This window comes from Dichomitus squalens (genome assembly GCF_000275845.1).
Source record: "Dichomitus squalens LYAD-421 SS1 unplaced genomic scaffold DICSQscaffold_1, whole genome shotgun sequence".
Classification (NCBI taxonomy): domain Eukaryota; kingdom Fungi; phylum Basidiomycota; class Agaricomycetes; order Polyporales; family Polyporaceae; genus Dichomitus; species Dichomitus squalens.
Window position 1 is genome coordinate 224,456 of NW_006766883.1, and position 24,992 is coordinate 249,447.

General features: G+C 54.0%; 10 protein-coding genes across 10 annotated transcripts; 5 read left to right on the forward strand and 5 right to left on the reverse strand.

Moving 5' to 3' along the window:
- Positions 1-90: 90 nt before the first annotated feature.
- On the forward strand, positions 91-631 carry DICSQDRAFT_130716 (uncharacterized protein). Its single transcript, XM_007359946.1, has 2 exons — positions 91-175; positions 229-631. The coding sequence occupies exon 2, from the start codon at positions 345-347 to the stop codon at positions 525-527; it is 183 nt and encodes a 60-aa protein (XP_007360008.1). The 5' UTR covers positions 91-175; positions 229-344; the 3' UTR covers positions 528-631.
- A 1,864-nt stretch (positions 632-2,495) lies between these two features.
- Positions 2,496-5,125, forward strand: DICSQDRAFT_94822 (serine carboxypeptidase). The gene is made up of 13 exons (XM_007359947.1): positions 2,496-2,878; positions 2,993-3,059; positions 3,124-3,236; positions 3,303-3,393; positions 3,469-3,542; positions 3,607-3,639; positions 3,695-3,788; positions 3,863-3,912; positions 3,974-4,052; positions 4,104-4,433; positions 4,486-4,521; positions 4,572-4,702; positions 4,766-5,125. Exons 1-13 carry the CDS (start codon positions 2,589-2,591, stop codon positions 5,004-5,006), a joined length of 1,629 nt encoding a protein of 542 aa, XP_007360009.1. The 5' UTR covers positions 2,496-2,588; the 3' UTR covers positions 5,007-5,125.
- Positions 5,126-5,388: 263 nt separating this feature from the next.
- DICSQDRAFT_142042 (natural resistance-associated macrophage protein) lies at positions 5,389-7,650 on the reverse strand (the record flags this gene model as incomplete). Its single annotated transcript, XM_007359948.1, has 9 exons — positions 5,389-5,925; positions 5,990-6,102; positions 6,166-6,275; positions 6,334-6,658; positions 6,717-6,843; positions 6,893-7,185; positions 7,235-7,271; positions 7,334-7,433; positions 7,484-7,650. 9 exons carry the CDS (start codon positions 7,648-7,650, stop codon positions 5,389-5,391), a joined length of 1,809 nt encoding a protein of 602 aa, XP_007360010.1.
- A 323-nt stretch (positions 7,651-7,973) lies between these two features.
- On the forward strand, positions 7,974-9,223 carry DICSQDRAFT_47853 (MED6-domain-containing protein; the record flags this gene model as incomplete). Its single annotated transcript, XM_007359863.1, has 5 exons — positions 7,974-8,042; positions 8,099-8,241; positions 8,294-8,385; positions 8,444-8,526; positions 8,588-9,223. 5 exons carry the CDS (start codon positions 7,974-7,976, stop codon positions 9,221-9,223), a joined length of 1,023 nt encoding a protein of 340 aa, XP_007359925.1.
- Positions 9,224-9,594: 371 nt separating this feature from the next.
- Positions 9,595-10,524, reverse strand: DICSQDRAFT_142045 (Adaptor protein complex sigma subunit; the record flags this gene model as incomplete). The annotated part of the gene is made up of 5 exons (XM_007359949.1): positions 9,595-9,746; positions 9,824-9,899; positions 9,959-10,030; positions 10,163-10,434; positions 10,503-10,524. The coding sequence occupies 5 exons, from the start codon at positions 10,522-10,524 to the stop codon at positions 9,595-9,597; spliced, it is 594 nt and encodes a 197-aa protein (XP_007360011.1).
- Positions 10,525-10,901: 377 nt separating this feature from the next.
- DICSQDRAFT_94829 (uncharacterized protein) lies at positions 10,902-12,450 on the reverse strand. The gene is made up of 7 exons (XM_007359950.1): positions 12,104-12,450; positions 11,824-12,042; positions 11,724-11,771; positions 11,372-11,668; positions 11,271-11,301; positions 11,162-11,219; positions 10,902-11,084 (listed from the first exon to the last, which is right to left on the reverse strand). Exons 1-7 carry the CDS (start codon positions 12,378-12,380, stop codon positions 11,013-11,015), a joined length of 1,002 nt encoding a protein of 333 aa, XP_007360012.1. The 5' UTR covers positions 12,381-12,450; the 3' UTR covers positions 10,902-11,012.
- A 2,626-nt stretch (positions 12,451-15,076) lies between these two features.
- DICSQDRAFT_142046 (uncharacterized protein) lies at positions 15,077-15,930 on the forward strand (the record flags this gene model as incomplete). The annotated part of the gene is made up of 4 exons (XM_007359951.1): positions 15,077-15,118; positions 15,176-15,283; positions 15,352-15,585; positions 15,607-15,930. The coding sequence occupies 4 exons, from the start codon at positions 15,077-15,079 to the stop codon at positions 15,928-15,930; spliced, it is 708 nt and encodes a 235-aa protein (XP_007360013.1).
- Positions 15,931-18,702: 2,772 nt separating this feature from the next.
- DICSQDRAFT_75136 (class III chitinase) lies at positions 18,703-21,479 on the reverse strand. The gene is made up of 17 exons (XM_007359952.1): positions 21,307-21,479; positions 21,242-21,249; positions 21,103-21,181; positions 20,964-21,047; positions 20,661-20,905; positions 20,506-20,595; positions 20,348-20,445; positions 20,253-20,293; positions 20,168-20,187; positions 19,960-20,114; positions 19,878-19,910; positions 19,687-19,825; positions 19,611-19,623; positions 19,495-19,552; positions 19,302-19,443; positions 19,188-19,237; positions 18,703-19,124 (listed from the first exon to the last, which is right to left on the reverse strand). The coding sequence occupies exons 1-17, from the start codon at positions 21,409-21,411 to the stop codon at positions 19,018-19,020; spliced, it is 1,467 nt and encodes a 488-aa protein (XP_007360014.1). The 5' UTR covers positions 21,412-21,479; the 3' UTR covers positions 18,703-19,017.
- A 468-nt stretch (positions 21,480-21,947) lies between these two features.
- Positions 21,948-23,355, reverse strand: DICSQDRAFT_47971 (Pkinase-domain-containing protein; the record flags this gene model as incomplete). The annotated part of the gene is made up of 8 exons (XM_007359869.1): positions 21,948-22,003; positions 22,066-22,214; positions 22,268-22,416; positions 22,469-22,633; positions 22,683-22,766; positions 22,813-23,082; positions 23,142-23,218; positions 23,274-23,355. The coding sequence occupies 8 exons, from the start codon at positions 23,353-23,355 to the stop codon at positions 21,948-21,950; spliced, it is 1,032 nt and encodes a 343-aa protein (XP_007359931.1).
- A 191-nt stretch (positions 23,356-23,546) lies between these two features.
- Positions 23,547-24,629, forward strand: DICSQDRAFT_150950 (uncharacterized protein; the record flags this gene model as incomplete). Its single annotated transcript, XM_007359953.1, has 4 exons — positions 23,547-24,135; positions 24,216-24,298; positions 24,356-24,496; positions 24,550-24,629. 2 exons carry the CDS (start codon positions 23,547-23,549, stop codon positions 24,251-24,253), a joined length of 627 nt encoding a protein of 208 aa, XP_007360015.1. The 3' UTR covers positions 24,254-24,298; positions 24,356-24,496; positions 24,550-24,629.
- Between the last annotated feature and the right edge of the window lie 363 nt (positions 24,630-24,992).

The window sequence follows — 24,992 nt, forward strand, 5'->3', positions numbered from 1 at the left end:
ATGCTTGTCCCATCACGGTGGACAGCCTTCACCGCGGATCCTTCGATTCGATGATCTCATTCCTATCTTCGAACCAGATAACCAGATCACATTCCCCACCGCCATCTGTCAGATTATCAAGCTATCCCTCCCTTGCCTTTTGCCCATCACTCCGCATAATAGCCAGTTACGATCGGTGAGCCCCATCACAACAAAACTTCTAGCGACTTTGACCGAATGGGTAGTCAGTGCCTTTGCACGGCGACGGAGGACCACCGGGCTAGTTTCACGAGGCCTCATAGAGTTCGCCAACAAATTCGTACGCGACGAACATCAAGTTACTCAACGGCTATGTGGATGTAATAATGCATATGACCAACTCGCCAACGGTGCAAAATAGACACCTGCTCGGTACCATCGTGCCGGTGATCTATTCGGAACGTCCTCGACGTCGGCTTTCGCCTAATCTCGTGAAGACGACGTTGTCGAGGGCATCTCAGACGGTAGTGCCTTACCGTCTCCGCAGCTTCGACGTCTTGCGGCCCTAACCGCTAAGCCCTGCGCCCGTAGTGCGCGCGCAGTACGCAGTTAAGCACCAGTAGTATATGAACTCCCGGGGCCGACATCGCTTAGGCCTACCCCGATGCTTTCCCCCATCTCATCTCCAGAGCTTCGTCGGCCTCCCAGACTGTGATGCATTGGCTGCAATGTATGCATACCCGTGACAACCGAGAAGGTGATGCCACGGTGTGATCTCACCATATCATCCGTACGTGACTATGCCAACGTTTCTTCCGTTCCGCGCTACCGTAAAGTAGCTAGATGCCAAACTCTTTGAGGTTCCAATCGCAAATGCATCCGTTCTCATGGTGTTGTTCACGCGTTAGGTGATTGCTAGACCATCCACTTTGAGGCGTGCCGGAAGTCGGGGTCAACGCCGCCGGTTACTGTTCATCACATACCGAACTTCAGGATAGATCACCTCAATCGCCGCACTGAAACGCCTTGGAAGTACCATCCACATCGCATACATACGGAATCCGGGTAGAGGCGTTGCACTGGGGGAGTACATTGTGGAGCGCTATGAATGTTGAGCAATTGGTGAGCTCACACTCGCCCTTGGTCGCCGCGTCTTCTTTTGGCATGCAATCTGTCGCACTGTCTCCGAGGAGTGGACCGTCACTTTGAACTCTCGCGACGGGCCGCACAGTTACGTATCTGACCACCACGCCTCGGCGCTGGGGTGCTCCGCTGACCAGACATCGGGCGCGCGGGATTCAAACTGAATGTCCGGCTACGTGAGCTGCTAAGGTTCGTTTTTACTGTTAGGACGAGCAGCACGCTTGGGTGGGGAATTCCCGACGACTGATGCATGTCTCCGACACCTAGACCACGGCACGTTCGACCACGCCCTCAGGATGTTTCCATGGCATTCGTGAGGTGCACCGTTCCGTCCGAGGCACGGACCTATGGAGAGACGAACATTCACACCGACGTCACTGCTCCCGAACAGTGAGGACGTCTCCATGGCACCAACTCATGACCCACGGCCCGCTGGACTGAGCTCTGTGCAGCGTGCACGCGTGCGCGCAAGTATGCGCGTCAGCCACATGCGAATACGAGCCTGACTAGCGTCACAGACCTTGCCGGAAATCACGGATAACCGTCAGAGAAGACATGGCCCGAGCCGTAGGATGCTATACGCGACAGGATGCTGTAAACAAGTCCAGTTCCTTCCGAGGCACATCGGAGCGTCCGAGATGGCCGCTGCAAACTGTCTCCGGAGGGACCCCTTGCCCCGACGGAGTTTGTTCCGCCGTTCGCCCGCCATATCCTCTGTATGTTCGCTGCATTGTCCCTGATTCAATTGCACCCGCACTGGCTGTCCGTTCTGGGGCGCTGATCATATTAGTGTTCAAGCTTGCCGGACAGTGGGACCCAATGTATGGTAGTGGCGGGGCTGGCCCTAGTAACCAAGGCACGGATGCGATTGCTCCTGCTCTTGGTAGCCGTACGCATGGGGTCTTTGTCACCGCCATGCAGGACGACCCCACCTCAGGTCGTGCAACGTGGTATAGACTAGACCGTCAATGTGGACAGAGCATTCCCGCGCCCTATCGGAGACCTTAGTGCCTGCTATGCAATGTGTGGGAAGCTGAAGCAGTCGGCAGGTGATGTGGGGCGAATCGCATTGGGTGATGTCAGACGCGGCCGATGAACGTCGTCAACGAGTCATCGCATGGCTCGGCAGCCCAGCTGATAGCTTCGCCAGCAAGGGACGCTTCACCAGAAAGGAACTTTGTTGATCAGCAGTTCTCCGAAGCCCTTTGCGATGTTTGATTGGAATAAAAATCAGGATTCAAGGGAGAGAAACGAGGGCCAGTTTGATCGATCGGTGCCGGATCGGGAAGGTTGTATCAACAGCATAGCCTTCAGGTTGATGACACGACTCTGAGCGCCAGCTGGACTAAGTTCATTCCCTCCGTCCTAGGACGGCCGTACCACCAACTACCCCTGGCTCTCCGCCAGTCACCCGCCGGAAGAGGTTTGCATTCTACATAGTTCCTAGCCGCTCTTTCTTGCCGGCTTGTCGGTTTCCGGCATTGCACATGCTACTCGTCCCGTCCAAACGGGCCGCCTTTGTGGGGCTTTTCCTCGCCATATCGCAGGTCCTTGCAGGCCAAGTTCCTGTTCATAATGGCGTGATTGGCGGAGTTCCAGATCCCTCTACTCGACTCCTTTCCACGGCTGGCGTTTTGGCCGCAACCGGGAGCGGCACAATCGTCCAGACGACGCCCGGCAAATTACGCGTCGTTGAGAACAGTGGCATCTGCGAAACTACCCAAGGTGTTTACCAAGCCTCAGGATACGGTGATCTGACCAAAAATCAGAGCCTATGGTAAGCGATTACATGCTGAAAAGTGTAGAGCTTTGTACATGCTGACGTGTGGGTGATTCGCTTAATGCTCATCTGACGGTCCCTCCAAATCCCTGCTCGCCTTCTTTGGCCTAGGTTTTGGTTCTTCGCCGCCCGGGAAAACCCTGACGCGGCTCCTTTGACGATATGGCTCAATGGCGGTGTACGTATTTTTTCTTTGCCCCAGACTGCACGAGATGCTCACTCGTTCGTGATCGGTTTGACAGCCTGGGAGCTCCTCCATGATTGGGCTTTTCCAAGAGAATGGGCCATGCAGGATTACGAACGACAGCACTGGTGTGACCCTCAATCCATTCTCCTGGAACAACGTATCGAACATGTAAGCGCTATGCAATGCTCCTCAGTGCGTCCTGTGACCACATGATGACCCAAATGATTGTCCCAGGCTGTACCTTGACCAGCCTGTCGGCACTGGCTTCTCTTATGGCAACGCAAACGTGTCCACCTCTCCCGAGGCTGCGGCCGACGTCTGGAAGGTACGCTCCATCATATCCCGCATAGCGGGCAGGAAGTAGCCAAACCGACTAATACTTTTACCATGTGCTCGTCAGTTTTTGCAAATGTTTTTCTCCGATTCGAGATTTTCCAAGTACCAGAAGAACGACTTTGCCCTTTGGACGGAATCGTAAGACGCTTATTGCAGGTTTGCGATCATCATTGCACGGTGCCATTGAATGTGATCGACGCAGGTACGGAGGTCACTATGGTCCTACCATTGCGTCGTAAGAGCACCAACTTCATCGGACGTTGGGATTACGCTTGTTTATCTTGATATAGCTACATTCTGGACCAGAATGCTCGCGTTGCAAATAACACCGTGAATGGTACCACCATCAATCTGAAGTTCCTAGGTATCGGAGATGGGTTGACAGTCAGTCTTCCGGCTGCGTTTTCTTCGAACCACCGTCTTGTAACCATACTGACAACATCAACTTTGAACGCCAGGATCCTCTGGCCCAGTACCCCGGATATCTCACCTACTCTGCCTCCAACCCGTAAGCCCACAACTAGCTGAGCTGTTGTTCATACCCAAGGGCTGATCCTCCGCCCATGCAGGTACCATCCTTTGGTCTCGGACTCAGTGCTCCAAGAGGCTACAGACGTTTGGAACCGTACGGGAGGCTGCCAGGATCTGGTACGTGGTGTAATCTTAGCATCCACTAACAACAGCTAAAAATATGTGCAGATTCGACAGTGTTACAGCACGAACACTGACCAGGTCTGCTCTCAAGCGCAAGAGGTTTGCAACAACGGGATCTTGTCTGCAGCACTCGGGCCTTACGACCCCTACTACGTTCTGAGCACCGAGCCGGACCCCTACCCTCCGGATCTCACTCCTTATCTTACGAGTACTGCGTTGATGGAGAAGATTGGTGCCGAATCAACATGGGTGATGAGCAGCGACGATGTGTACTTCAACTTTGCTGATTCAGGCGACTGGATGCGCAATTCACGACCGCTGCTCGAGTCGGTGATCAATGCCGGCGTGCGGACTGTTATCTACGACGGCGATGCGGTAAGTGTGCTTATGCATATCTGCGCTATTTAGCTCAGCCTGAACCATCTAGGATTACATTCTCAATCACGTCGGGGTCGAGGCTATGGCATGTTGACTAATCCCGATATGCTCGGCTCTGACTGACATTCTACGAAGGTCGACGCGCTCCAAACGAAGTTTACAGACGAGTACGCCAAGCAAGAGTTTGCAAACTACACAGTGGCCGGCCAGGTCACCGGCATCTACAAGAATGCGGGTACTTTCTCATACGTTCGCATATATGGCGCGTGAGTGACCTGCATAGTGGTTTGCGGAGCGACCGCCCCGTTTGCTGACGTTTAATACATCAGTGGTCACGAAGTCCCTGCGTATTCGCACGGTACTCTCGGTGTCGGTCAAGCTGCATTCCAGGTGTTCTCGCAAATCATGAGCAACAGTTCGCTCTCCCCGACGAACTCTTCGGCTAATGGCACTACTGGATCCGCTGTCGGGCAACCGAGTTCTCATCCTAATTCGTCCCCTCTGGTATCATCATCTCTTTGGGTTGCCCTAGGTTCTCTGTTCTTGGCGATTGCGATTGTACCCTTCTAGCCACAGTCACAGTGTCTGATAATCTGTTGTTGCAGTAGTAGTAGTAGTAGTCATCGTTATGTATCTCTGGTAGAAGGCCTGTAGACCTATGACGCATGATGCATCGATACAAAGTTTGCGGCGTCTGTATAACTATAGAGCACGACACTCGCAGCGCCCGCCTAGCTCAATCGGATAGAGTGTGAGACTCTAGATCTACTATTTGCTTTTTGCCTTCCGTCGACTTCGGATGGCCAGCCCGTGGTGAGCATTGTGAGGCTCTCACCAACTGATTATCTGCTTGAAGACCGCTACTCAACAAGCGTGATCCGTCAACACGCAAAATCCGGCTCAGGCCTGATATATTGATAACACATGTATAAATGCAGAGTTAATTGTCTCTTCAGCCCGTTCTACCCATAGCAAGCATCACGATCGCGTACATATTAGCTGCCAATATGATGAAGAAGGTGAGATATGCAAGGCTAGTAACTACCCAACCAGTCGCAAATGAGACATGGGCTTCCTCATCGAACGAGATCTCTTCAATATCATCCAACCTGTGCTCGTGCTTCTCAACCAACACTGTGACATGTTTCTCCTTGAGCGAACCTAGACTGTGCTCCGTGGGCAGGTACACTTCTTCGATGACATTGACATCCTGGCGTGATGGCGCAGCGTCTGGGGTCAGCATCGCCGGAGACGCTTCGGGGGTCGACAGGCCGGGGTCTTGTGTGTTAGCCGCTGGCTTCCTCACGGACATCACGGACTTGGACGACGCCAGCCAGATGAGAGGCGCTGCAACGAAAGGAAGTACGATGGCCAAGGCCACCTGGGATGCGACGAGGAGAGTGTCTATGCCGGGTCGTCCCACGGCTATGGCGACCACGACAGACGGTATCAGACCGATGAGTCTAGTGACGATACGTCGGAGGAATGGCTGTAAGGCGGTCACAATCGGTAAGTTACAGATGATACCACATCCGGGGAGCAACGTAACATACAGAAATCCGCCATTCGATGAAGCCCTCGGAGACGATCTGGCCGGCGAGAGTTGCCGTGATACTGGCAGTTTGCCCGGCACAGAGGAGCGCGAGAGCGAACACAAACGCAGCCGCTATGGGACCGTGATGGGATCAGCCAAATTCCGATTCCGATTTACGTGACGATGCCACCGCACCTTTGCCAATGTGCTCCTTGATCAGATCATGGGCATCGAAGAGGTCTGCTGGTGTATTTCTCATTGATGTTCCGTCCCTAAAGAAGACCGTTGCCGCTATCACGAGAATGCTGGAGACCCCTGACGAGCTCAGGCCTTTGCGACAACGCGAACACGAGAGATGCTCACGCTGAATTAATTGGCACGGCAACGGCCAATAAGCTCGTGATCACATCCACAAGTCCGTGAGGAAGGTGAGCCCGGATGAAATCAAGCTCGTTATTCTCGCGACCGTATTTGTCCCGATAAGTCCTCGAGGCGGCTATGCGCTCAGCACGCGATACTGTAAAGAGAGATTGGAGCCAGGCGCCAAGTCTGCCCCGAAGGTTTGAGGGTCCTGACGACGTTGCAGGGTCAGGAAGGACTGATTCGGAACTAATCCTGTCTTGCGTTGCAAGGTAGGACCCCAAGAAGAGCGCGTGCGGCATGACCGTAGCACCGAGTATCCCCACAGCTGCGAGGATTAATTCAATTCAGTCACGATGATTGGACGTGTTCGGCAAAGAGCGTACCAGTGTATAATGCATCAGGCTTTCTCTCGAAGAGCGCTTTGGAGGGGATGTAGCCCAAGAAGGCTTGCGGCCAATCAGGTTCGACCCGGACCAAGAGCACAACAAAGCATATGAAGACAACTGCCACCTGTAAACTGTTCAAGAACGCATCATGAAACCATATGACTTTGACATACGAGCGCCATCACTGTATATTCAAAGAGCTTGACAGGGCGACCGTGACCACGAGAAGGATCCCCGATGATCAAGAAAATCAGGACATCGGATGCAGTGATGATGACCGCGGCCCACAGTGGAAGAGCTGGGAACAATAAGCATAGGCCGATCGCCGAACCCAGAAGTTCCGCTAGATCGGTGCTGACTATGGCGATTTCGGAGAGCACGTAGAGTGGGTATAGCACTCCGTAGCGAATCAGATATTTGTATCTTGGGCGGTCATGCAGGAGCACTCTACAATGGGAAGCCAGGTCTGCTGTACATCAACGTCACATCATCGTCAGCTTTACGAGAGCGCACACCTAAACCGGTGACGCAGCCCAGTTTGAATGCAAGAGACTGTGCAGGGTCATTGAGCATGAACGGACAGCATAACAAAGTTCTGATGCGGAGCGACGTACCTGCAATACCATCGCTCCAAGACCTGCCATCAGGATCACAAAGAGCATGGGGCGATATCCAAAGAGAGATCCGGCTTGGAGGTCGACGCTCCAATTACCGCTATGAAACGTCTCAGCATGGTGATGAACCTGAATGCAATGAATACTTACGGGTCGAAATAGGCTACCGAACAGATGATACCTACCCCCACATGCTTGCTGACATGGTGAGTTACGGTACGCAAAGTATATGCCACACGAGCGCGCCAGCTAGTAGCATCGCTCAACGAAGGGGTGCGGTACGCCGCAGCGCGCTCAGGATGGTTCAGGAGCGACATTGGGGGAAGAGGGAGCGACGAGAAGGGGGCCCGGGACGACCATGGCAGCAACTACTACTTGACATCGCACCAAGACAGCGGACAGAAACAGCAGACCGGTAGCGGGCGTAATATCGTCTGGGATTCTCACTGCAGCGAGCCCGGTGGTGGTGAATGGGAACGTTGCCGTGCACTGTGAGACTCGCCACGACGGCTCGCGCGGCGCTCGCCGCCCAATCGCGTCGGCAGCCACAATCTTGGGACTCTGTTCCGCTTGATCTCTAACCACCACCACCACCACCACCACCAGCCTCGCTTTGCACTTGCAGCACTCGTAGCTCGCCATGGAAGTCGACTTGCATCCTCCGGATGACTACAGCCATCGATTCTTCATCTGGCACGAATGGATTCAGGTACTCATCACTAGTAGATGCGCTTGGGCTCCCCGTGTTCACATCGTCTATCCTAGGCGCATGGACCTCTCACATTGGAGAACGCCTTTGATTACTTTACGACATCAATGTTCTATGATAAGCAGAGCAACAACCAAGTCCTCCGGATGCAGACAATGCACACCGGTGCACCTCTCGTGAACGAGGCCGAGGAGCTCAAGTGAGGGATACGCCATACGCCGGGTTCCGTGTTTAATCGGCCATATTCTCAGACGTTTCACTGGCATTGAGTTTGCCCTCGTCTATGCCGAAGCTCCGTCACTGTTTATCATCCACAAACGCGAACGCCTCTCACCGGACGAAGGTGAGTTCTTCAGATGAGTTTCGCTTTCCCACCGATCTCAGGGCACCCAACCGTCCAGTCCGGCCCCTGGCCGTGTACTTCATTTTAAACAACCGTATATATCAGTCTCCAGATGTGTACAATCTTGTATCTAACAGGCTCGTGAGTGGTTTCTTGCACACACTGCTATGAATAGTCGTGCTCACCTCGTGTCCTGTCATAGCTTACGTCCCTGCACTCCCTACAAAAGTCATTAGATATTCTCCGCGCGCATAGGCCTGCATACACGCCTCGTACAGGCTTCGCCTGGCCCATCGTTGAACCGTCTTCGGGTGACGCCGCAGCGAAGAAGCGCAATATGGATGTCGAAAATGCCCCCGAGACCACACAGGAGACCGAAGCACTGTCGGACGCTCGCAGCACCCCTGCTGCTGCTAACGACACGAAGCGGCAACAGAACAACATGCTGCTCTTTAACGCCATGCGGACAACAGCCGTTCATGCTCGCGAGTCATTTCAATTACCGGCTGTTCTTTCCGAGGAGACCGTCCCGGAAACGCCTGCTACCGCAACGGTTGGCCGGTCGTCCGTCACGCCGGCTCCCGCTCCGGTCGGCATTGCTACAAGGGCACCCTCTATAGCCCCTACGCCCCAAGAACCTACCAAAGGCCCGTCAGGGGGTGGCAAGAAGAAAAAGAAGAGTAAGGCTCAAGGCTCGAGACCGCCCACCGTTTCGCAATTCCGCGCTAATATTATCGCGCGCTACAGGAACGGCGACTCTTCCACAAGCTGGGTAATGATTCGGGTCTTCCCCATGCATCTTGACCATCAGTCTCGGGAAACGACTATATGTGCATGAATCACCTCAGGTGTCAACCGGATTGTCCGTCCAAACATCACAAAGGAACAAGCTCGGGCTGTGGGTGGACACACGGTTTTGGGAATCTGCTACGACATTGTGTGACTATCCCCGTGTATTTTATTCTCATGGACGTATACGAATTGAGTGTGCCAACATGACATCGCTGCTCTGCACGTTATACCCACAAGCGTGCCGCCTCGTATACGTACGGTATGCTATGACTCCTCCCGGTGTGTGGGTCGTAAGCTCAACAGGCCAAATCAGGTGTGTGAACAGTTCCTCGGACTCGGGACTAGGCACCGGAAAGGACACGAAGGCGAGCAAGCACGGATCGCGAGCCACCCTTTCTCGCGTTCCGACAGTCTGGACTATCTCGCACCAACCCCTGTGAGCCTGCCTGCCAACCATCCCAAGGGTGTTTGCAGCCCGGCGCTCCGAGAACCAACAGCCCCACCGCCACCTAGATACAGGGGGTTGGCAGATGCGAATGATTCTTTCCGTGCTTTCGCGGCGTCTTGTACTGCATGGGCGTGATGTACAGAATGGGAAGGTACGAAACTCAGTGCGGAGCATGGCACGATATCGGGGAAGACGTACCGGCACGGTCGATCTCATGAACATTCGTCTCGAGGACGAGACCACCTTGGATGATTTCAGCGAGGATGTGATGTGCCTTTGAGATAACGCATGGAGTTTCCGCCGCATGCAGCCATTTGTACCAGAGGAGCTCACCTCATCGAAGTGAAACACAAGGTCTAGCTCACAAACGTTCTCGAATGCGCTATCCAGGGATTCGACGAAGACCTGCAGCAGGAATCTGGTCAGATTCGATCCTGAGCTCTCTTCTCGCACTTCATCATCATGCGCTCGCACTCTCCTCGTGTGGCCGGTACGAAGCACCATCCGCGCCGATGAGTTAACGTGACGTCCACTCACTTGAATAAGATCCAATATCCCGAGCTCGCTCTCCGCACTATCGACCACGAAGACGAAGTAGAGCGTTGCATAGTTTCGATAAACGACACGCAGCCTCTCGCCGTCGCCGTCCTTAGGCTTCAGAAACGCCTCGAGCTCGGGTGCATCGAGGAAGTTGCACAAACCCGCCGGCCGCCCGGACACAAGCGCGTAGATTTTCTCGATGAGGGTCTGCTGCGACTGATGAATCGGGGAGTAGAACTTTGTCAGACGGGGTACGCCAGACGTGTTGACTATAGGCAGAGCACAGGCGTCCCAAGATGTCAGCGAGCGCGGATGGGAGGAAGGAGGACGAGCGGACAGATGAGCACCGCATGAATCATGTTAGGTTCTGGTCTTTGTTCTAGTCCCGATCCTGGTCGTGTATATCCGTGTCAGGGTGGGCTAAGGAATTGAGAGTGCTGTACACATCAAGCGGCGGTGTGCATGTGGTCCGAGTCGAGGACACTGTCGGAGACGGAAGCGATGAACCGCGCTGAGTGTCAGCCACGGGCGGCCCGTTCAACCGCCCATCGTCTACATACATGTGGCGCAGCACCGAGCGAGCGCGAGACTGAACATAGGCGTTCTTCCATAAGCAGACCAAATTATTGATGACACTGGTAGGAGGGATGCTTGACAGATGGATGGCATATGTTACAGTCGACAGAAATAATTGGATCGAATGGATTCTAAACGAAAGCTCGTCGTATTCTACAATCGTATGGTGCACAGTACTTCACATCGACCGCCCTAGGAGACAACAGGAGACCATGGGTGCATCGGCCTATTACTCATAGATGTAGGAAGAATTTCAGATATCGCTCAACGTTCACATGAGCACAGCATTGACCACTGCAGGGTCAAGGCTCGTTTGGTCTCCTCGAGTCGGTTTGCAGAGGTGCTATAACCGGAACATGTAAGATCCAAGTCAGACGCGAGCAACAGGAAACCTTGAAAGGATGCGATCGCGCTACTCACGTTCAGTTTCAAGGCGTGGGCATTCTTGTGGGTCATTGTCCGGCAATTGTAGCCATACCTGGATGTGTGGTCAGCACGAAGGCGGCTCGTCTAAGCTTGGATGACGCACCAACAGTCTTCTTGCGCTGTCGCACCGTGTGCTATAAGAAACCAGTGTAGCCGCTCAGCGCTCAGGGCTGGCAGATGGATACAAGGCAACTAGACGCCTACCGCTTTCCTTAGTCTTCCTCCACCATGGTAAGAAGCGTTGCCGGTACAGATCTTTGATGCAAGCGAGGCAGTACCATTCGTCTGTCGACCAGTGCTCTTCGGGATAAGTGTCTAAGACTGTCGACGCAATATCTAGTTCGACCATCTCCCTGAAGATGTCCTTCTCCGAGATCGGGTTTTGAGTATCGGAGAGATGCGCCGTGATGAGTTTGCGTTCTTCCCGATTTCGGTGCAGGACGCCGGGCAGCAGCCACGTCCTTTCGTGGACGGGCAGCAGACCGGAGAGAAGAATCATATCTAATTCGCGAACGGTCAGCGTGCTAGCTCCGGTTTCTGTGAATGGATGGCTCACTATTCACGCCTAGTAGGCTTAGCCCGCCGACAGATTCACAACGAGAACCTGGATTGAAGATGTCAGCCAGAGTTGACCTCTCCCTCAACACGGCAAGTACATTTGTCCTCTGCGCCTACAGGCGCCGTCACGATCGCGCTGGGCGTCTTGTCGTCCAACTCATCGAACTCCACTTGACGCGATTGTAACACGTCCTTGATACAGCGGCGGACCGGCTCCCAATTCCTGTAGACCATGGTTTCGGCGTCGAATCCCCCATTCTCCAAGCTGATTGCTAAAGCGGCTGGGTCCGCGTTCGCGACAAAGGAGACAGCGGTCGCTATCGCAGGAGAGGATTGAGTGTGCTCCTCCTATCATACACAAGAGGCCAAAAGACTTACACCGTTTCCCTGACCACAGGCTTGTGTCCTCGGCGAATGCGCCGACGTCCAGTATCTCGCACAACTCCACCGATGGAAGGGAGCTCAAGAGGCGCAGAAAACTGTCGCAGAGCACAGGCTCCGGCTCGTCGTCATCGTCGTCATCGTCGTCCTCGTCATCGCTTTCAGTGCTCTTGGCCGTCTCCTTCCAGATGGTTCCTTGGTCGGACATTTCCAGCCAGAGCCAATAGCGATACATCGCTCTATCGAACCGCAAAGTCTCCTCTGGGCTGAGCATACTCTTGGGTGAGCTTCGGTTTTTCTTTCTATGATTTGCGTGGTGAGTCAGTGGTCGGATGCTACTGAGTCTAAGGGGTGGCATGCCTCAAACTATAGAAGTCGCGGAGAACATGTACCGTATGGGCATTCCTCTTCAAAATTGACAGAAGGTGGCCCGAGTTTGTCAAATCCAGGGCCGCCAAGTGGCTTTCGTCGGGAAGACCTTCAATGTCGACATTCTCTTGCGAACACTGATGAAGGTATTCCGTCAATCGTAGGGCAGGCAACAAGGCTGCGCCGACGACATTCGCGATAACCGCACGAATGATGGATTTGGGGTGAGTTTGAAAGACTTCGTGGTGCTTCCTTGAGACGCGGATTGCTGCACCCAGTGTGGCCAAGTCAGGCGAGTCTTCCAATATCTGGTGGATCACATCAGCGGGGAGATTATACATAGACATGGTGTATTCTATGAGGCAACGATAAGCACTGTGAGCGTTCTACGGTGGTTACTTATGTACTCACCCGGCCGCAGGTGATGGGAGTCACGAAAGTGGCGTACTATTTCACCTTTGTGCGTCTACTCGGAGCCGCAATGAAGCTAGACGCCAGCTGTGGAAGATTTACGTGGCATGACTGGACGAAAGTCACTTACAGCGATGTGTAGAATGATACGAAACCCAGGCTCCGTCTCACCCGCTGCTTTGAGTTGAAGGGGGAACTATGAGGGAGGGAATAGGCTGTATAATATATTCGGAGGTGTTCAGCCTGATCAATGTATCACAACTTTTACATCGCCCCCTGACGTGGACACCTGAGAGAATAAAAGTATACACCCACTATACTATACTGTGCCAGGCCAGTGGCAGACGTGATAAATGTAGAGATCTAATAGGCAATATCTGGTGGCTATTCAGTGTGGTAGTCCAGTCATGTAGTTTACGTGGGCAAGTATGCGCGACCACGGTCATACAGAGCACACATAGCCGAAATCAGGGTATATTTGCCAGAGCCCGAGCCACGAACGTGCTACGCGTCGCGTCGGTCATGTGGCGGGAACCTTCCTGACATCACGTCAGGCCCCAGGGGCATTAGGGATCCCTGCAACAATCCTTCAGGCTGTGCTGCGAGTCATGCTCGCTAAGTCAGCGGTATTGACGGTCTTGGAAAACTGGCCCCGATGTTCAGATCAGGCAAAGAGGTCGGACGTGCCGAGTCGCACGCGAGAAGGATCATAGACCGCGTTCCAACCGTGTGCTGCATGGCGGTCACACCTGGTCGCGCTCGATGAAATCCACTAGTCAGGAAGTCCACGCCCGGCTGCCGCACTTTGAATCGGAGCGCACAGCGTACATGCAGCGTGGTCGGGCATGGCGCCAAGACTCTTCTGCACATCGTTCCCCTGCCTCGTTTCGCCGCTCACCCTATTCTCGTCCATTTTCTGGTCATGTGCGGACGATCCCGCTACCAGTCTGCGTCCCAATAGGGCCGCTCAATTCTTGAGGACGCAGGACGCAGGACGCGTTCAGAGGCCATTGATGGAGGTGATGGGCTAAGCGAGACTAGCCGACAAGCTCGCCTTCGAAACCCCTCGAGCGACGATAACACTCCTCCCCCCTCACAAAGTGCCTCAAGGGTAGTGTCAATCGACGCGGAAAGCTTTCGTCTTCAACATACTCGCGGTTCATATTTTTATGTGAGGTTTGGGACACGACAGACCTCTTGGAGAACAACGGGCACGAGAAATGAGGTTGGTACCTTGCCCTATGCGGCAGGTTCGGCTAGCGCATCACATCCATCAAACGAGCTCTGAGTGCGTCCTGCGTCCTGCGTCCTCAAGAATTGAGCGGCCCTAATACTCCTCTCTATTGCCTCTGATATTCCGTGCTCACATGCATATGCAGTTCAGTCAGGTTGCTGGTTAGTTCGATGATAACGCGAATTTTGTGCGCCCCGGGACTTGGCTTGAGCTTGGCAGTGACGGAACTATTTCTGGACGTAATGTGATTGATGCATGAATGGGCGGAATGGGTGGACGTCGGATGATGCGGCGAAGACGTATGAGCAGACTGTGTGCCTCACACTGGGCTCATGGCGGGCAAGGGGGCGGCAGGAGGTGGAAAGAGGAGAGCTGGAAGGGGCGCACCGGAGAGGATGCGCGAGACAAGTGGCGAGAGGCAAGAATAGTGCGCGATTCGATTGATGATAAGTAGAATGACAAGCCCTCGGTTGCTGTTTTGGGAATGCCAAGCCAAAGTCTCAAGAATAGCTACACCGCCGATGCTTATTTTCGGCAGACGCCACCCTCCTCCTCCTCCTCCCGCTGCCCATCCGGCCACTCGACTCGACCAGCCTGCGTCGCCATGAGTCGCCAGAGATGCGTACGAGCAGGGCAGAGGCAGCCGGGACGCAGGGACGGACTGGGCGAACCGGGCAGTCGATACGGGAGTTGACGGTGGGACGGGTTCCGAGCAGGTCTTGGCACTCTAAAATTACTCGATGGCCTCTCTCTCGACTGAGTGTCAAAGATAGTCCTTCGACTCTTGGCTTTGCTCAAATACGCAGCTCTCCACTCTATGCCTCATCACCAAGCCCGACCGGCCCCTCCATTCCCCTCCGCTGCCCATGAGCATCCTCCCATCCCCCCCGCACGTCCCCCTCTCCTCAGACCCCGTCTACACACACCACCCATCCCATCGCGCCGTTGACTCGAACATGAGAGCTGTTCTTGCTTCTTCTTGGCATGTCCTGGAACAAGTCAGTAGCCAAACCCCATAGCTAGCGCGTGTCGTCCTCATTCTGTGCATTCTCCAGCCCCCGCCGCCCACTCTTCGCGAGATTCTCGAAGCATACAAGGCCAAAGGCGACGGCGACCGAGAAATGTTGCTAGCCATGTTGAACGCCAAGAGCTCAGAAGACCAGGTCGGTACATCCGCATGTATGCACACCACACGTCCGCTTACCATATCACATGTTGTCCTATATCTCAGCGTCTCGCGTCTTATGCGACATTACATCGCACCATGCTTGACATGTATCAAGCGCCTTTTGCTCAATCAGCTACCACCGTCCTGCCGCTACACATTCCAGACAGCCATCATTCTCAAGCATATTCACACGCACATCCCTTCCCGTCACCACCGGCATCCTACCACCATTCACCCCCTCCGTCGTTTTCGCAGCCATTGCATCACGACAATTCACGCCAACACCGGACTCACTCGGTGTCTTCTATGCCCGAACAGAGTCAGGACAGGAGTACTCTGCCTTCGTCCTCAAGCCAACCGATCCGTAAACGGCGTCGAACGTCACGGTCACCTCCGCCACACTCACGGGCGAGGCTTTCTCCCTCAGAAGAGCCTATGTCAGCCCATGCAAACGATCTCCCTCCTTCACCATACTCGTCGGCGTCTTCGGCACAGAGCAGCGGTGGTTCGCCTCGCTCTCGAGAGTCGATGGCCATTAACTCGCTGCTTCTTGACTCACGTTCGACGCTTCGAGATGAAGACGGGCCGACACGGAAACTAAGTTCAGAACGGAGTACGACGATGGCTTTCCGGGAGCGATAAGTTCTGCAGGAGTTTCGTGGTGCTCCACTACTATCAGTGTGCGACATCCCTATGTAGGATTTTTTTAATCGTGTCTGGCATTACTGTACGTGATCCCCCCTCCCTGTCTCTGTTTTTCCTAGTCCGGCGTCGGGTTCTCTGTTCAGGTTGTAATGTGTCCTCGGGCTCCGGTGTCATATGTCGTGCTATCTTGCACGTGTATTTTAATTCCTACGCAATGTTGTACTGTTTCATGCATCACCTCTGCCCGCCATGCAGTGATATGACTACAGTTTCTCCGAGTTCACTGCACGATCCACGGCTATCAATTGCAGACAGCACGGATATCGGGTAACGGACGTCTCTGTCCTTGCCCAAGAACTTCCGAGCCTCGCTATTCTTGCGCAAGCTTCGATCGATAACCTCACATTGGGCTCTATGCCGGTAGCCAAGGTTAGTCGTGACGATTCCAACATGTCGAGTTCCTCTTTCATCCGGCCCGTTCCCACCACCGCACCTGGCGCGGTATCGATGCCCGCCGACACGGCGCCGCCGGTCCCTTCTTTTACAACATAGCGGGACGGGATCCCCGTAATTCACGCGCAGCGATTTGTTGCTGCGGCTGCCATAGGACCACGTCTAGGTAAGTACGGTAGTCTCAGCTGCAGCCACCCGCAGCGCCCGCGTCCCGCAGTGGGACCGGCACGTCAGCCTCATCTACGGACTCATGATCGTGGCAACTGGTGATCCGCTCTTGGTGCGTACAGCCGATATTCTCGGGGCTTACCATCACGCCTGGGCTGCAAGGCACCTGTGTCGACGGTTCTATACGGGTGCGCCTGAGCCACGGCAGCATAAAAGCCGCAAAACTTACTACCTGCCTCGCGCGAAGGGAGGCGCTCGGGCCAAGCTGGATCAAGGACACGGCAAGACTGAACTGAACCTTGGGCGTTGGCGAGGTAAGAAGTGTATGTGAACTGAGGTCAGCTGCTGAGCCTGCAGTGGCGCGTAGCTTGTCAAGCTGTCAGCATCGCGAGCAGCTGCGGCACTCTGTACAGGTGAGTTCTGCTCCGCGGCGAACGCAATGTCGTGCCTAAGTGATGTTTGACATTTCTTTGCCTAGTCAAGGTACTGTTGCTTGCCCTTTGGACGAAGATCCATGACAAGCCTCGTAGTCAGCCTGGGGCGTCGACAAAGCACGCTGAGCAAACATGTTCTTATTACTGAGTCAGCGGAAAAGTAGGTTAGGGCCACCATATTGTGAGGCGCGTGCCTGTGGACGGCGACTCGATGTTCCAATGCACCGTGACCGCATATGGTCGTTTCACCCCCCTACTTCGCAAAGAAGACAAGAACCACTGGCGTCGGAAACCCCGACGCCGCCAGCGCCGAAGGTATGCATCTGCAGGTGTCTTCATAGAACCATTCATCCCATACGGGCGCGCCGCTTTCCTACCACCGTCGGGGATCTCCACCCTCTGAACGGCGTCATTGCTCCATCCTCGGAGTTTGTCTGAGGCAAGAGAACTCCCGCTCGCCGCTTTGTGTGCCCCGTTCTAATTGCGCTGGGCTAGTACGGGGGAGCCACAGCCCTTTCTTGGCTAGTCGTCGGGGAAGTGTATCTGCATCCTGGCAGGGTCCCCAGGGTTTACCAACTGACCGTCCTATTGTCATAGGGGGGGCCATGACATGCGCATCAAGTATTATCAGTGTACTTCTGTACGGCGATCTGGTACGTCACAACCACTCCAGGCGGGTCTGTCCAGGCGCTGCGCCCACCCTGCTTCTCATACATCGTAAGTTCATTGTAGAACGGTGAAGACTTGCTCCCTTGATCCAGCTCATGTACATCTTCAATCCGTGTTGATCGAGGCGCTTCTCATATAACTCTGAGCCTCACAAATATAGCTGACTCCAATAGCGGTGTCAATACGACAGTTGGCTCATCGAGAGAGGCACCCGGTTGTCGAGTGATTGGAGTCCCTCGCAACCTTTGAGTATATTTCCCACTGAGAGCGTTTAAGCATCGGGATGCGAGGACATGTCTGAATGCGGCGCGATTTCCAGACAGAAAGCCCATGTATTTTCCAGGACCCTGCCTCCCGGGATACACAGTCCCCCTTCATGATCAGTTTCCCAAGGCTCGGAATTTTTCATCATGCAACATTGGACTGCAAAGCAATTCCCGCAGAGTTCAGAAGACAAGCATTTCGGAGACAAGGAGGTCCTGATACTCTGTTCTATCTAGACGGACATGAATACTGCTGGGTATCTGGCCGTACCGCATCGGTGGGTCTTGCGGCTAGTCCGATAGTGGACAGTCGGTACCAGCCCCGGCGACTCTGAGAATTCGACGTTTCAGAAGTGTGAGTCCGGTGGAGCAACGGCGGCCTAACGCATGCACACGTTGATACACTGCTTGACTTAGAGCATCAGGGTTGCGCATGCGTGTATGCGCAAGGCTCAGTCATGACACCCCCTCTCGGGTGTGGGACTGGCGTTTGGCCGACCCATACGCTTGGATACGGTTGGAGAAGCCAGTCGGCTTGAAGAAAATTCTCTCCCGGTGCGCGAAATAGGGTCTTTTGCTAAGAAGCCGTGAACTCCGAAGGATTGACATACTCGGCACCTTGTTCATTGTACTTGTGGTTGAGGGCAGGCATGAAGACACACTGGCGCTATATACTTCAAGAGCCAACTCATCTCCTGACAGGGAGGCGAATTGTCTCATGGATCATAGAGAAGTGGTGCGTTAGAACATCGTGGAAGTCATCATAATCATCTATTCGATCGTTATTTATAGATACATACACACACGTTTGTACACTCCAGAGAAGCCTGACTAGAGAGTCGCTGGGCGGATATCATATAGGGGCCCGTAGGACTCTTCTGCTAGTTACCCACAACCCTCCTCGTCCTTCAATATATTGAAGGACGAGATGTGTCATCGAAGCATCCGTCATCAAAATACATGAATAAGAATGATAATACTTAAGACGCGTTCGGTGCTAAACGCAGGGCCCTTATTGAGCTAATATGGCAGCAAGAAACCTGGGAATGGCAGGATCGGCCGCCCACACCAGGTGCGCCGTGGAATGTTCAGCCCGATTAGTTGCGGAAGAACCGTGAACCTTGAAGAGGCCTCGCAGGTTCAGCGAGAGCTTCCCTCTTGCTGGATGTGCAAGCCCCGTTGTCGGTCCAGACTCCACTGGCACCTACGATGGTCGGAGTCACGTAAATCAACGAGCATTCTTCTTGATAGCTATAGAAATACCCACTGCCCGGGGTCTCGTTCTGAGTCCACCACTTGGCGGTCCAAAGGTGGCCACTAGGAAGTCGGCGGTGGTATTGTGTGTTAACAGGGTTGCGAGCGACGTGGAATTAGGACGCACTTGTAGGTCACTTCCTGACCGCCGTTGTAAGCCGTCGTTGAGTTCCAGGCCGCTACACCGGCGCAGGCGCCAGCGGTGGGGGCCGACCCTGCAGACGTCGACGTCGGCGTTCCAGAGGGCGCGTTTCCAGCGCATGCGCTGACTACACAACCTCCTCAACAAGAGACCGGAAAGAGTTGCGGCGTTCACGTACTGGGGTTCCAATCGCCATTAGGGTCCGCACTGGGGGTGTTTTGCGACCACCATTTGGCCTGGCAAGTAGGTACAGAAGGTGAACATAGATATCATTGTACGAAACCCCGATCGCACCTCCCAGATATATCTGCAGGACGACCAAAAAAGTGAGCAGCCTATTCTGCTGGTCCACACTATCGGTTGGGCTCACCCATTGTACGACACTTGACTGTTTCCAGTGTAAGCGTTTCCCGAGACGTAAGCAGGGGCAGAACAGGCTGGGTAGGTGAAGCCAGTTCCGCCGGCAGCGACAAGAGCGTTCTTGGCGGCGAGGTCGTAACGGTTGTTCACTACTGCCGCGTCAGCAGAGTTCGTGATCTGGCAATTTAAGAGATGGCGCACCATACGCTTGGGAGGCATCCCACATCATGACACCTAGCGATCAAGTGAGATCATGTTGTTTGCGAAGGCAAATAGAATTTACCTCCGAACGACGGGAATCGATGGCGAGTAAGGGTCAAGTCGCTCGCAAGAGTCGCAGGATCCTGATATCCACTGCCGGCGGCCGTTGATGACGCAGGAGCACCGACAAAGACTTTGACGTCCGGGTTGGGACTAACTGTCTTAGCCCAGATATCCCTGTAATATATCTCATGAGCTATCGTTCATCAGGCACACGCAGGGACATATACCAGATACCGAAATTGAAACCCTGAAATGCATAGAGAATTACCGTTAGGGATACTCTGATAGAGGTTTCCACGAAAAGCTACTTACACTAGACGAGTTGAACACCTGAAGGCCGCAAGGGTTGTTGTCTAGAGCAAGAGCGATCAGGCATTGGTACACTCGCGGGCTTCACGATGACGTACAAAACTGTACGTAGATTGCATCGAACGAGGCAGAATTGATCACAGCTCCGAGGTTGGCATCCGGATATACACATTGGGGAGCACCAGTGATATAGTACCTGGCGCATGACATGTCAGGTGAGGTAGCACAGTATGCATATATGTGAGTCGTCACTCACTTCTTGCTTGCGCTGCTGAAGTAAGAACGGAGACGGTTGATGAAAGCGACGTAACCGGTACTCCCTCCACCTTCGATATCCAAGTCGACGCTAGTGATGTGGCATCAGAACGAACGGGTCGGATCAAGTACCGACAGGATCGTATACTATCTTACCCATCAAGGACAGCACTGCCAAACGGACGAGTTGAGCTGGTACCCCCCAAGAAGTCATTCCAGATGGTGTCAGCGAAGGTCTCAGCCTGGGAGTCCGATTGGAAGCCGACGCTAGCACCTCCACCGCCAAGACTGAGCGTCACTATCTTCCCTTTTGACTGACAGAATTCCACATCGGACGCTAGAGGTGCGCAATTGACGAGGCCTGTCCCAGAGAAGGTAGCGTTGTCCTTCGCATTGCAGGTCTGGGTTCGGAAAGCGCCCACTCAGATGACTGTCTTCCTACGCAAATGAGACACATACATTCCCAAGGTCAAGCACAGGCGCGCCTCCAGTGCCAAAGAACGAGTCGACGAATGCCACCGGGATCACATCGATCGCATCGTCCTGTTGCATCGACGGTCAAGTGAATAGGGACCGAAGGGACAGCGAACCGTCTTACCTGGCAGTAGAACGACAACGTCTTCTGGAAGTTGGCAGTATCCGTATGCGTCGCACCATACGAGTCCTGACCCCAGTAGCTGGAAGGAAGACTATATGAACACGCGACGTAGCCAAACTATGCAACTCGATCATCTTACACGACCACCTGTGGAGCATCCAGATTAGCATTATGCAATACGAGTCGGGACTCTCAGGCACTCACGTTATCGTATCTACTGTTGTCGTAGGCCGTCACACCGACACCCGCAAGGCCTACAACGACTGTGGCGAGAGCTCCTAGAGTATAGGATTGCATAGTCCGAGCCATTGCAAACCCAGGCGCGACCAGTAAGACCAGTAGGAGACCTGCCGACACAGAGGCCGTAGCTCTCTTCGCTGCTTATAATGCTGCGCGCATCCGGGAAGGCCGCCATGCAACAGCACGCTGGACGGCAGCAGAAGGTATCGGCATCGAATGGGAGTCCATCACGGGATGGAAGAACCGCTGAGAAGCACGCGGTACACTGGCAGACCAGCGTGCAGCGGCGAGGCAGAAGGCCAGGTGGCAGAATAAGTCTGGTCACGAAGCCACGATAGAGGCGGAGAAAACATAGGAACCATGCGTGCGCCCTTGATCGCACGGAACGAGGTGCACGGTCGACAAGTTGGGTGGGCTTGACTCGCGTACTGAGGCGCACGTGTCACGCGGCCGGCCATATCAAGATAAGAATATCCTCAGATAGCCTCACACACCTCCCGAGCTTTATTACACAGTACTGCGTGCATCGGCATGCCACGGAAACGGCAAGCGTCGCAGCCAGTCGCGACAAAAGACTACCGAAGTCCAACCACCATGCTCCCCGATCACGGTGCCGCCCCTCCGTTTTCGGCTTCATGCAGCGTGGCATTCCTTACGGGATCTAGGACAGCGGTCCTAAGTTGAGGATATCTGCAAGCGAACGTATGGCACGCAAGCACATACCGAAATATTGGTGTGCCTGTGCTTCACGCGCAGTCAGACGTTCCTGATGATCGTAACGCAGTAGCCGGTCCAGCAGGTCGATGGCCTCGTTGGAAATGTATCTCTGATTCTCCGACGTCGTGAAGCGTGCCCAAGCTTTCTTCGGGTAACTGAAGGTACTCTATGGTATCAGTAGCCATATGGTACCAGCAACGTCACTCACTTTCCAAGCAGTTCGTCGTACTGCGGATCGAGCGCTATGTCGTACTTATCTATGTATTGATACAAGCCCTCGGTACCCAGCACCTTGGTGATCTTGACGAGTTGGTCGTAGTTGTCATGGCCGTGAAAGAACGGTTCCTTCCTGAAAATCTACTGGACGCTCAGGCTCAAAGCACCATGAGGGATACCACAAAGCACGTACCATTGAGGCGAACATGCAGCCGAAGCTCCACATGTCGAGGCTATAGTCATACTCTTGAAAGTCGACGAGAAGCTCCGGCCCCTTGAAGTAACGCGACGCTACTCGAACATTGTACGCCGTCCTTGGATGGTAAAACTCGGCCAATCCCCAGTCGATCAAACGGAGCTGTCCGGCGATTAGGCTTACAAGGCGCGTAGAGGACACATCGTCTTACCTTCCGTCGCTCGTGGTCTATCATGACATTATGTGGCTTGACATCGCGGTGCATGATACCCTTGGAGTGGCAATAGTCCAACGCCTACTCGCCTGTGAGTGCTGTGCCTCGTAGAGCATACTATACGCACCTTCAGCAGTTCAAACATGTAAAATCGCACGTCGTAGTCGGTGAAACGGGGGTATAGTACTTTGAAGTCGACATTATGCACATATTCTGTGATGAGCGAAGGGATTTTGGACGAGGGGTCGCGGACGACGTCAAGGAGAGCAACAACGTTTGGACCTCCTGCAAGGTTTTGGAGGATCTTGATCTCTCGCTTGATTTTCTTCTTCTTAACGGGTTTCAAGACTTTGATGATGCACTTCTCTTCGTTGACGATGTTGATACCCTCGAAAACCTGAGGTGTAGGCCCTTTGTGAGTGGCGCAGATCGTTCCACATAATCCAGGCTACGCACCTCAGAGTACTTGCCCCGGCCAACTTTCCTCACGATCTCATAGTGATCCTGCGATCCCCATTGTACCTGCAAGTTGTCTGTGTGGCCTCTTCAGAGCGCGGGACGCGTGCAAGGAAGGAGATTTGACCCGACCATACTCGTACCAAGAGGGGCCGAGCTTGCTGTTGACGTCCGCGTAGACACGCGCGACGGACTTGGTAGTTGCCCTGCCCATGTGTGATGGAGTCGGCAACAGCGGTACGCAGGTACAGACGAGATGAAAGAAGAGTAACCCCACGCGACGCCAGTGGACGGATAAAATCAGTCCTTGCGTCCTGCGCATGTCCAGCGCTTCTTGTCTCACTCCAATGCGCTACTGACTTTGCCCGAGCACAGCATATCCTCTCGCTTACCACGGTCCATCATATGCCTCCAAAACCCGAGTCCAAGTCCAAGAGGCCGCCCCGCTGGCCAGACCACCTCCAGTATCTCTCAGAGCCTAGATACCATTCGTCTGTCCCCACCGCTGTCCGTGCGATTATCTGTCCAAATCCTGCGGGACACGCCCGACCACCGGTGCATGCCCACAAGCCCCCTGTTGCGACCCAGTTCATCTCAGATCCCTCTCACCCCGCTCACGGCCAGTTTGGCCTCTTCGCTACCAAAAAGTTGCCGCCGCGCACACTCATCCTGGATTATATCGGCGAAGTGCACTGCGATGACCGGCCCGACTCCGATTATGATTTATCCCTGTTCCGCACGGGCACTCCTGACCATATCAGCGTAGGCGTGGATGCGCAGCATGCTGGTAACGAAGCTAGATTCATCAATGACTACCGTGGGGTCAAGGCGAGGCCAAACGCCCTCTTCCAGGAGCGGCGGACCGAGGGTGGTGAGCTCCGAATGAGTGTATGGAGCGGGAGCGAGGCCATCAAAAAGGGGGACGAACTCTTAGTGTCGTATGGCAAATCCTGGTGGCGAGCTCGGCGTGTAGAAGATCGCGGCCTAGATTGTCGTAAGTGAACATCCGCAACGAGCATCCGGTATCTTTGTATTCCCCAATCGGGCACAACCATTCACTGAAGTTCCGTGAAGAGCGCAGTCCAATGGAAGAAAGAGCTCCTCGCAGGTGAGCATCACATTATACGGCAACAGTTGATCGGAAGACGGCTACTCTGGTAAGTGCAGTCCGTATCTGTACGGTCTACTATTCACCGTTCGTGACCAAGCTCCTAAGGCGTCAGAATGCAGTAGGACCATTCCGGGGTCCATCAGTTTCCGAAGGTGGCTAAGTCCTATGATCTCTCCCACCAATCGCGACATGCACTGCAAGAGGACCAAAGCAGACACGACATACAGTATGCTATGACCAAATCGTGAGTAATGTATCTTCTAAGTTGGATCTACGTGCTCTGACCGGCTTCCTAAGGGCCTCTTCCACGATCGGGTTCAGTTACGTACAACCAGTGTATTGAATGCCCGACAGAATCCATCCCTCATCCGCATGTTCCGGATGAGCTTGACTCATGCACGACCAGGGTCCTTGGTTGATCAGTCTTTGAGGTCCCCCGTTAGCCTGGAGCGCATGGTTGCGAGAGAAGGTTCCCACACAAGACCTGCCGTCGGTCCCTGCAAATACATGTCAAAGCACCGAGCCTTCTACCGCATCATGTTCGAAACAAACATCCACGTGAGGAATCAGATCCTCCCCATGCTATCATCTTGCACAACAGGCAGGATCGCCGTCCCTCTATCAATCTCGCCAATCCATCCAGATTTATCTTGAACGTCTATCGGAGCCGATTTTACCGGACTTTCAATAGAATGCCGGTCTTTCGTGAGCAGCATAGACGATGTTGGGAAGCCAAGCGA

Excerpts from the sequence above, each read along its gene's own strand:
- DICSQDRAFT_130716 (XM_007359946.1), top strand. The coding sequence starts at position 345 with ATGCATATGACCAACTCGCCAACGGTGCAAAATAGACACCTGCTCGGT.
- DICSQDRAFT_94822 (XM_007359947.1), top strand. The coding sequence starts at position 2,589 with ATGCTACTCGTCCCGTCCAAACGGGCCGCCTTTGTGGGGCTTTTCCTC. Across the intron at positions 4,053-4,103 it reads CGGGAGGCTGCCAGGATCTG|ATTCGACAGTGTTACAGCAC; the intron begins GTACGTGGTGTA and ends AAATATGTGCAG. Across the intron at positions 4,434-4,485 it reads TTATCTACGACGGCGATGCG|GATTACATTCTCAATCACGT; the intron begins GTAAGTGTGCTT and ends TGAACCATCTAG.
- DICSQDRAFT_94829 (XM_007359950.1), bottom strand. The coding sequence starts at position 12,380 with ATGCTCAGCCCAGAGGAGACTTTGCGGTTCGATAGAGCGATGTATCGC. Across the intron at positions 12,043-12,103 it reads CCTGTGGTCAGGGAAACGGT|CGACCGCTGTCTCCTTTGTC; the intron begins GTAAGTCTTTTG and ends CTCCTGCGATAG. Across the intron at positions 11,085-11,161 it reads CCCACGCCTTGAAACTGAAC|CACCTCTGCAAACCGACTCG; the intron begins GTGAGTAGCGCG and ends TTCCGGTTATAG.
- DICSQDRAFT_75136 (XM_007359952.1), bottom strand. The coding sequence starts at position 21,411 with ATGGCTCGGACTATGCAATCCTATACTCTAGGAGCTCTCGCCACAGTC. Across the intron at positions 20,446-20,505 it reads TTCAGCAGCGCAAGCAAGAA|GTACTATATCACTGGTGCTC; the intron begins GTGAGTGACGAC and ends GTCATGCGCCAG. Across the intron at positions 19,125-19,187 it reads TCAGAACGAGACCCCGGGCA|GTGCCAGTGGAGTCTGGACC; the intron begins GTGGGTATTTCT and ends CGACCATCGTAG.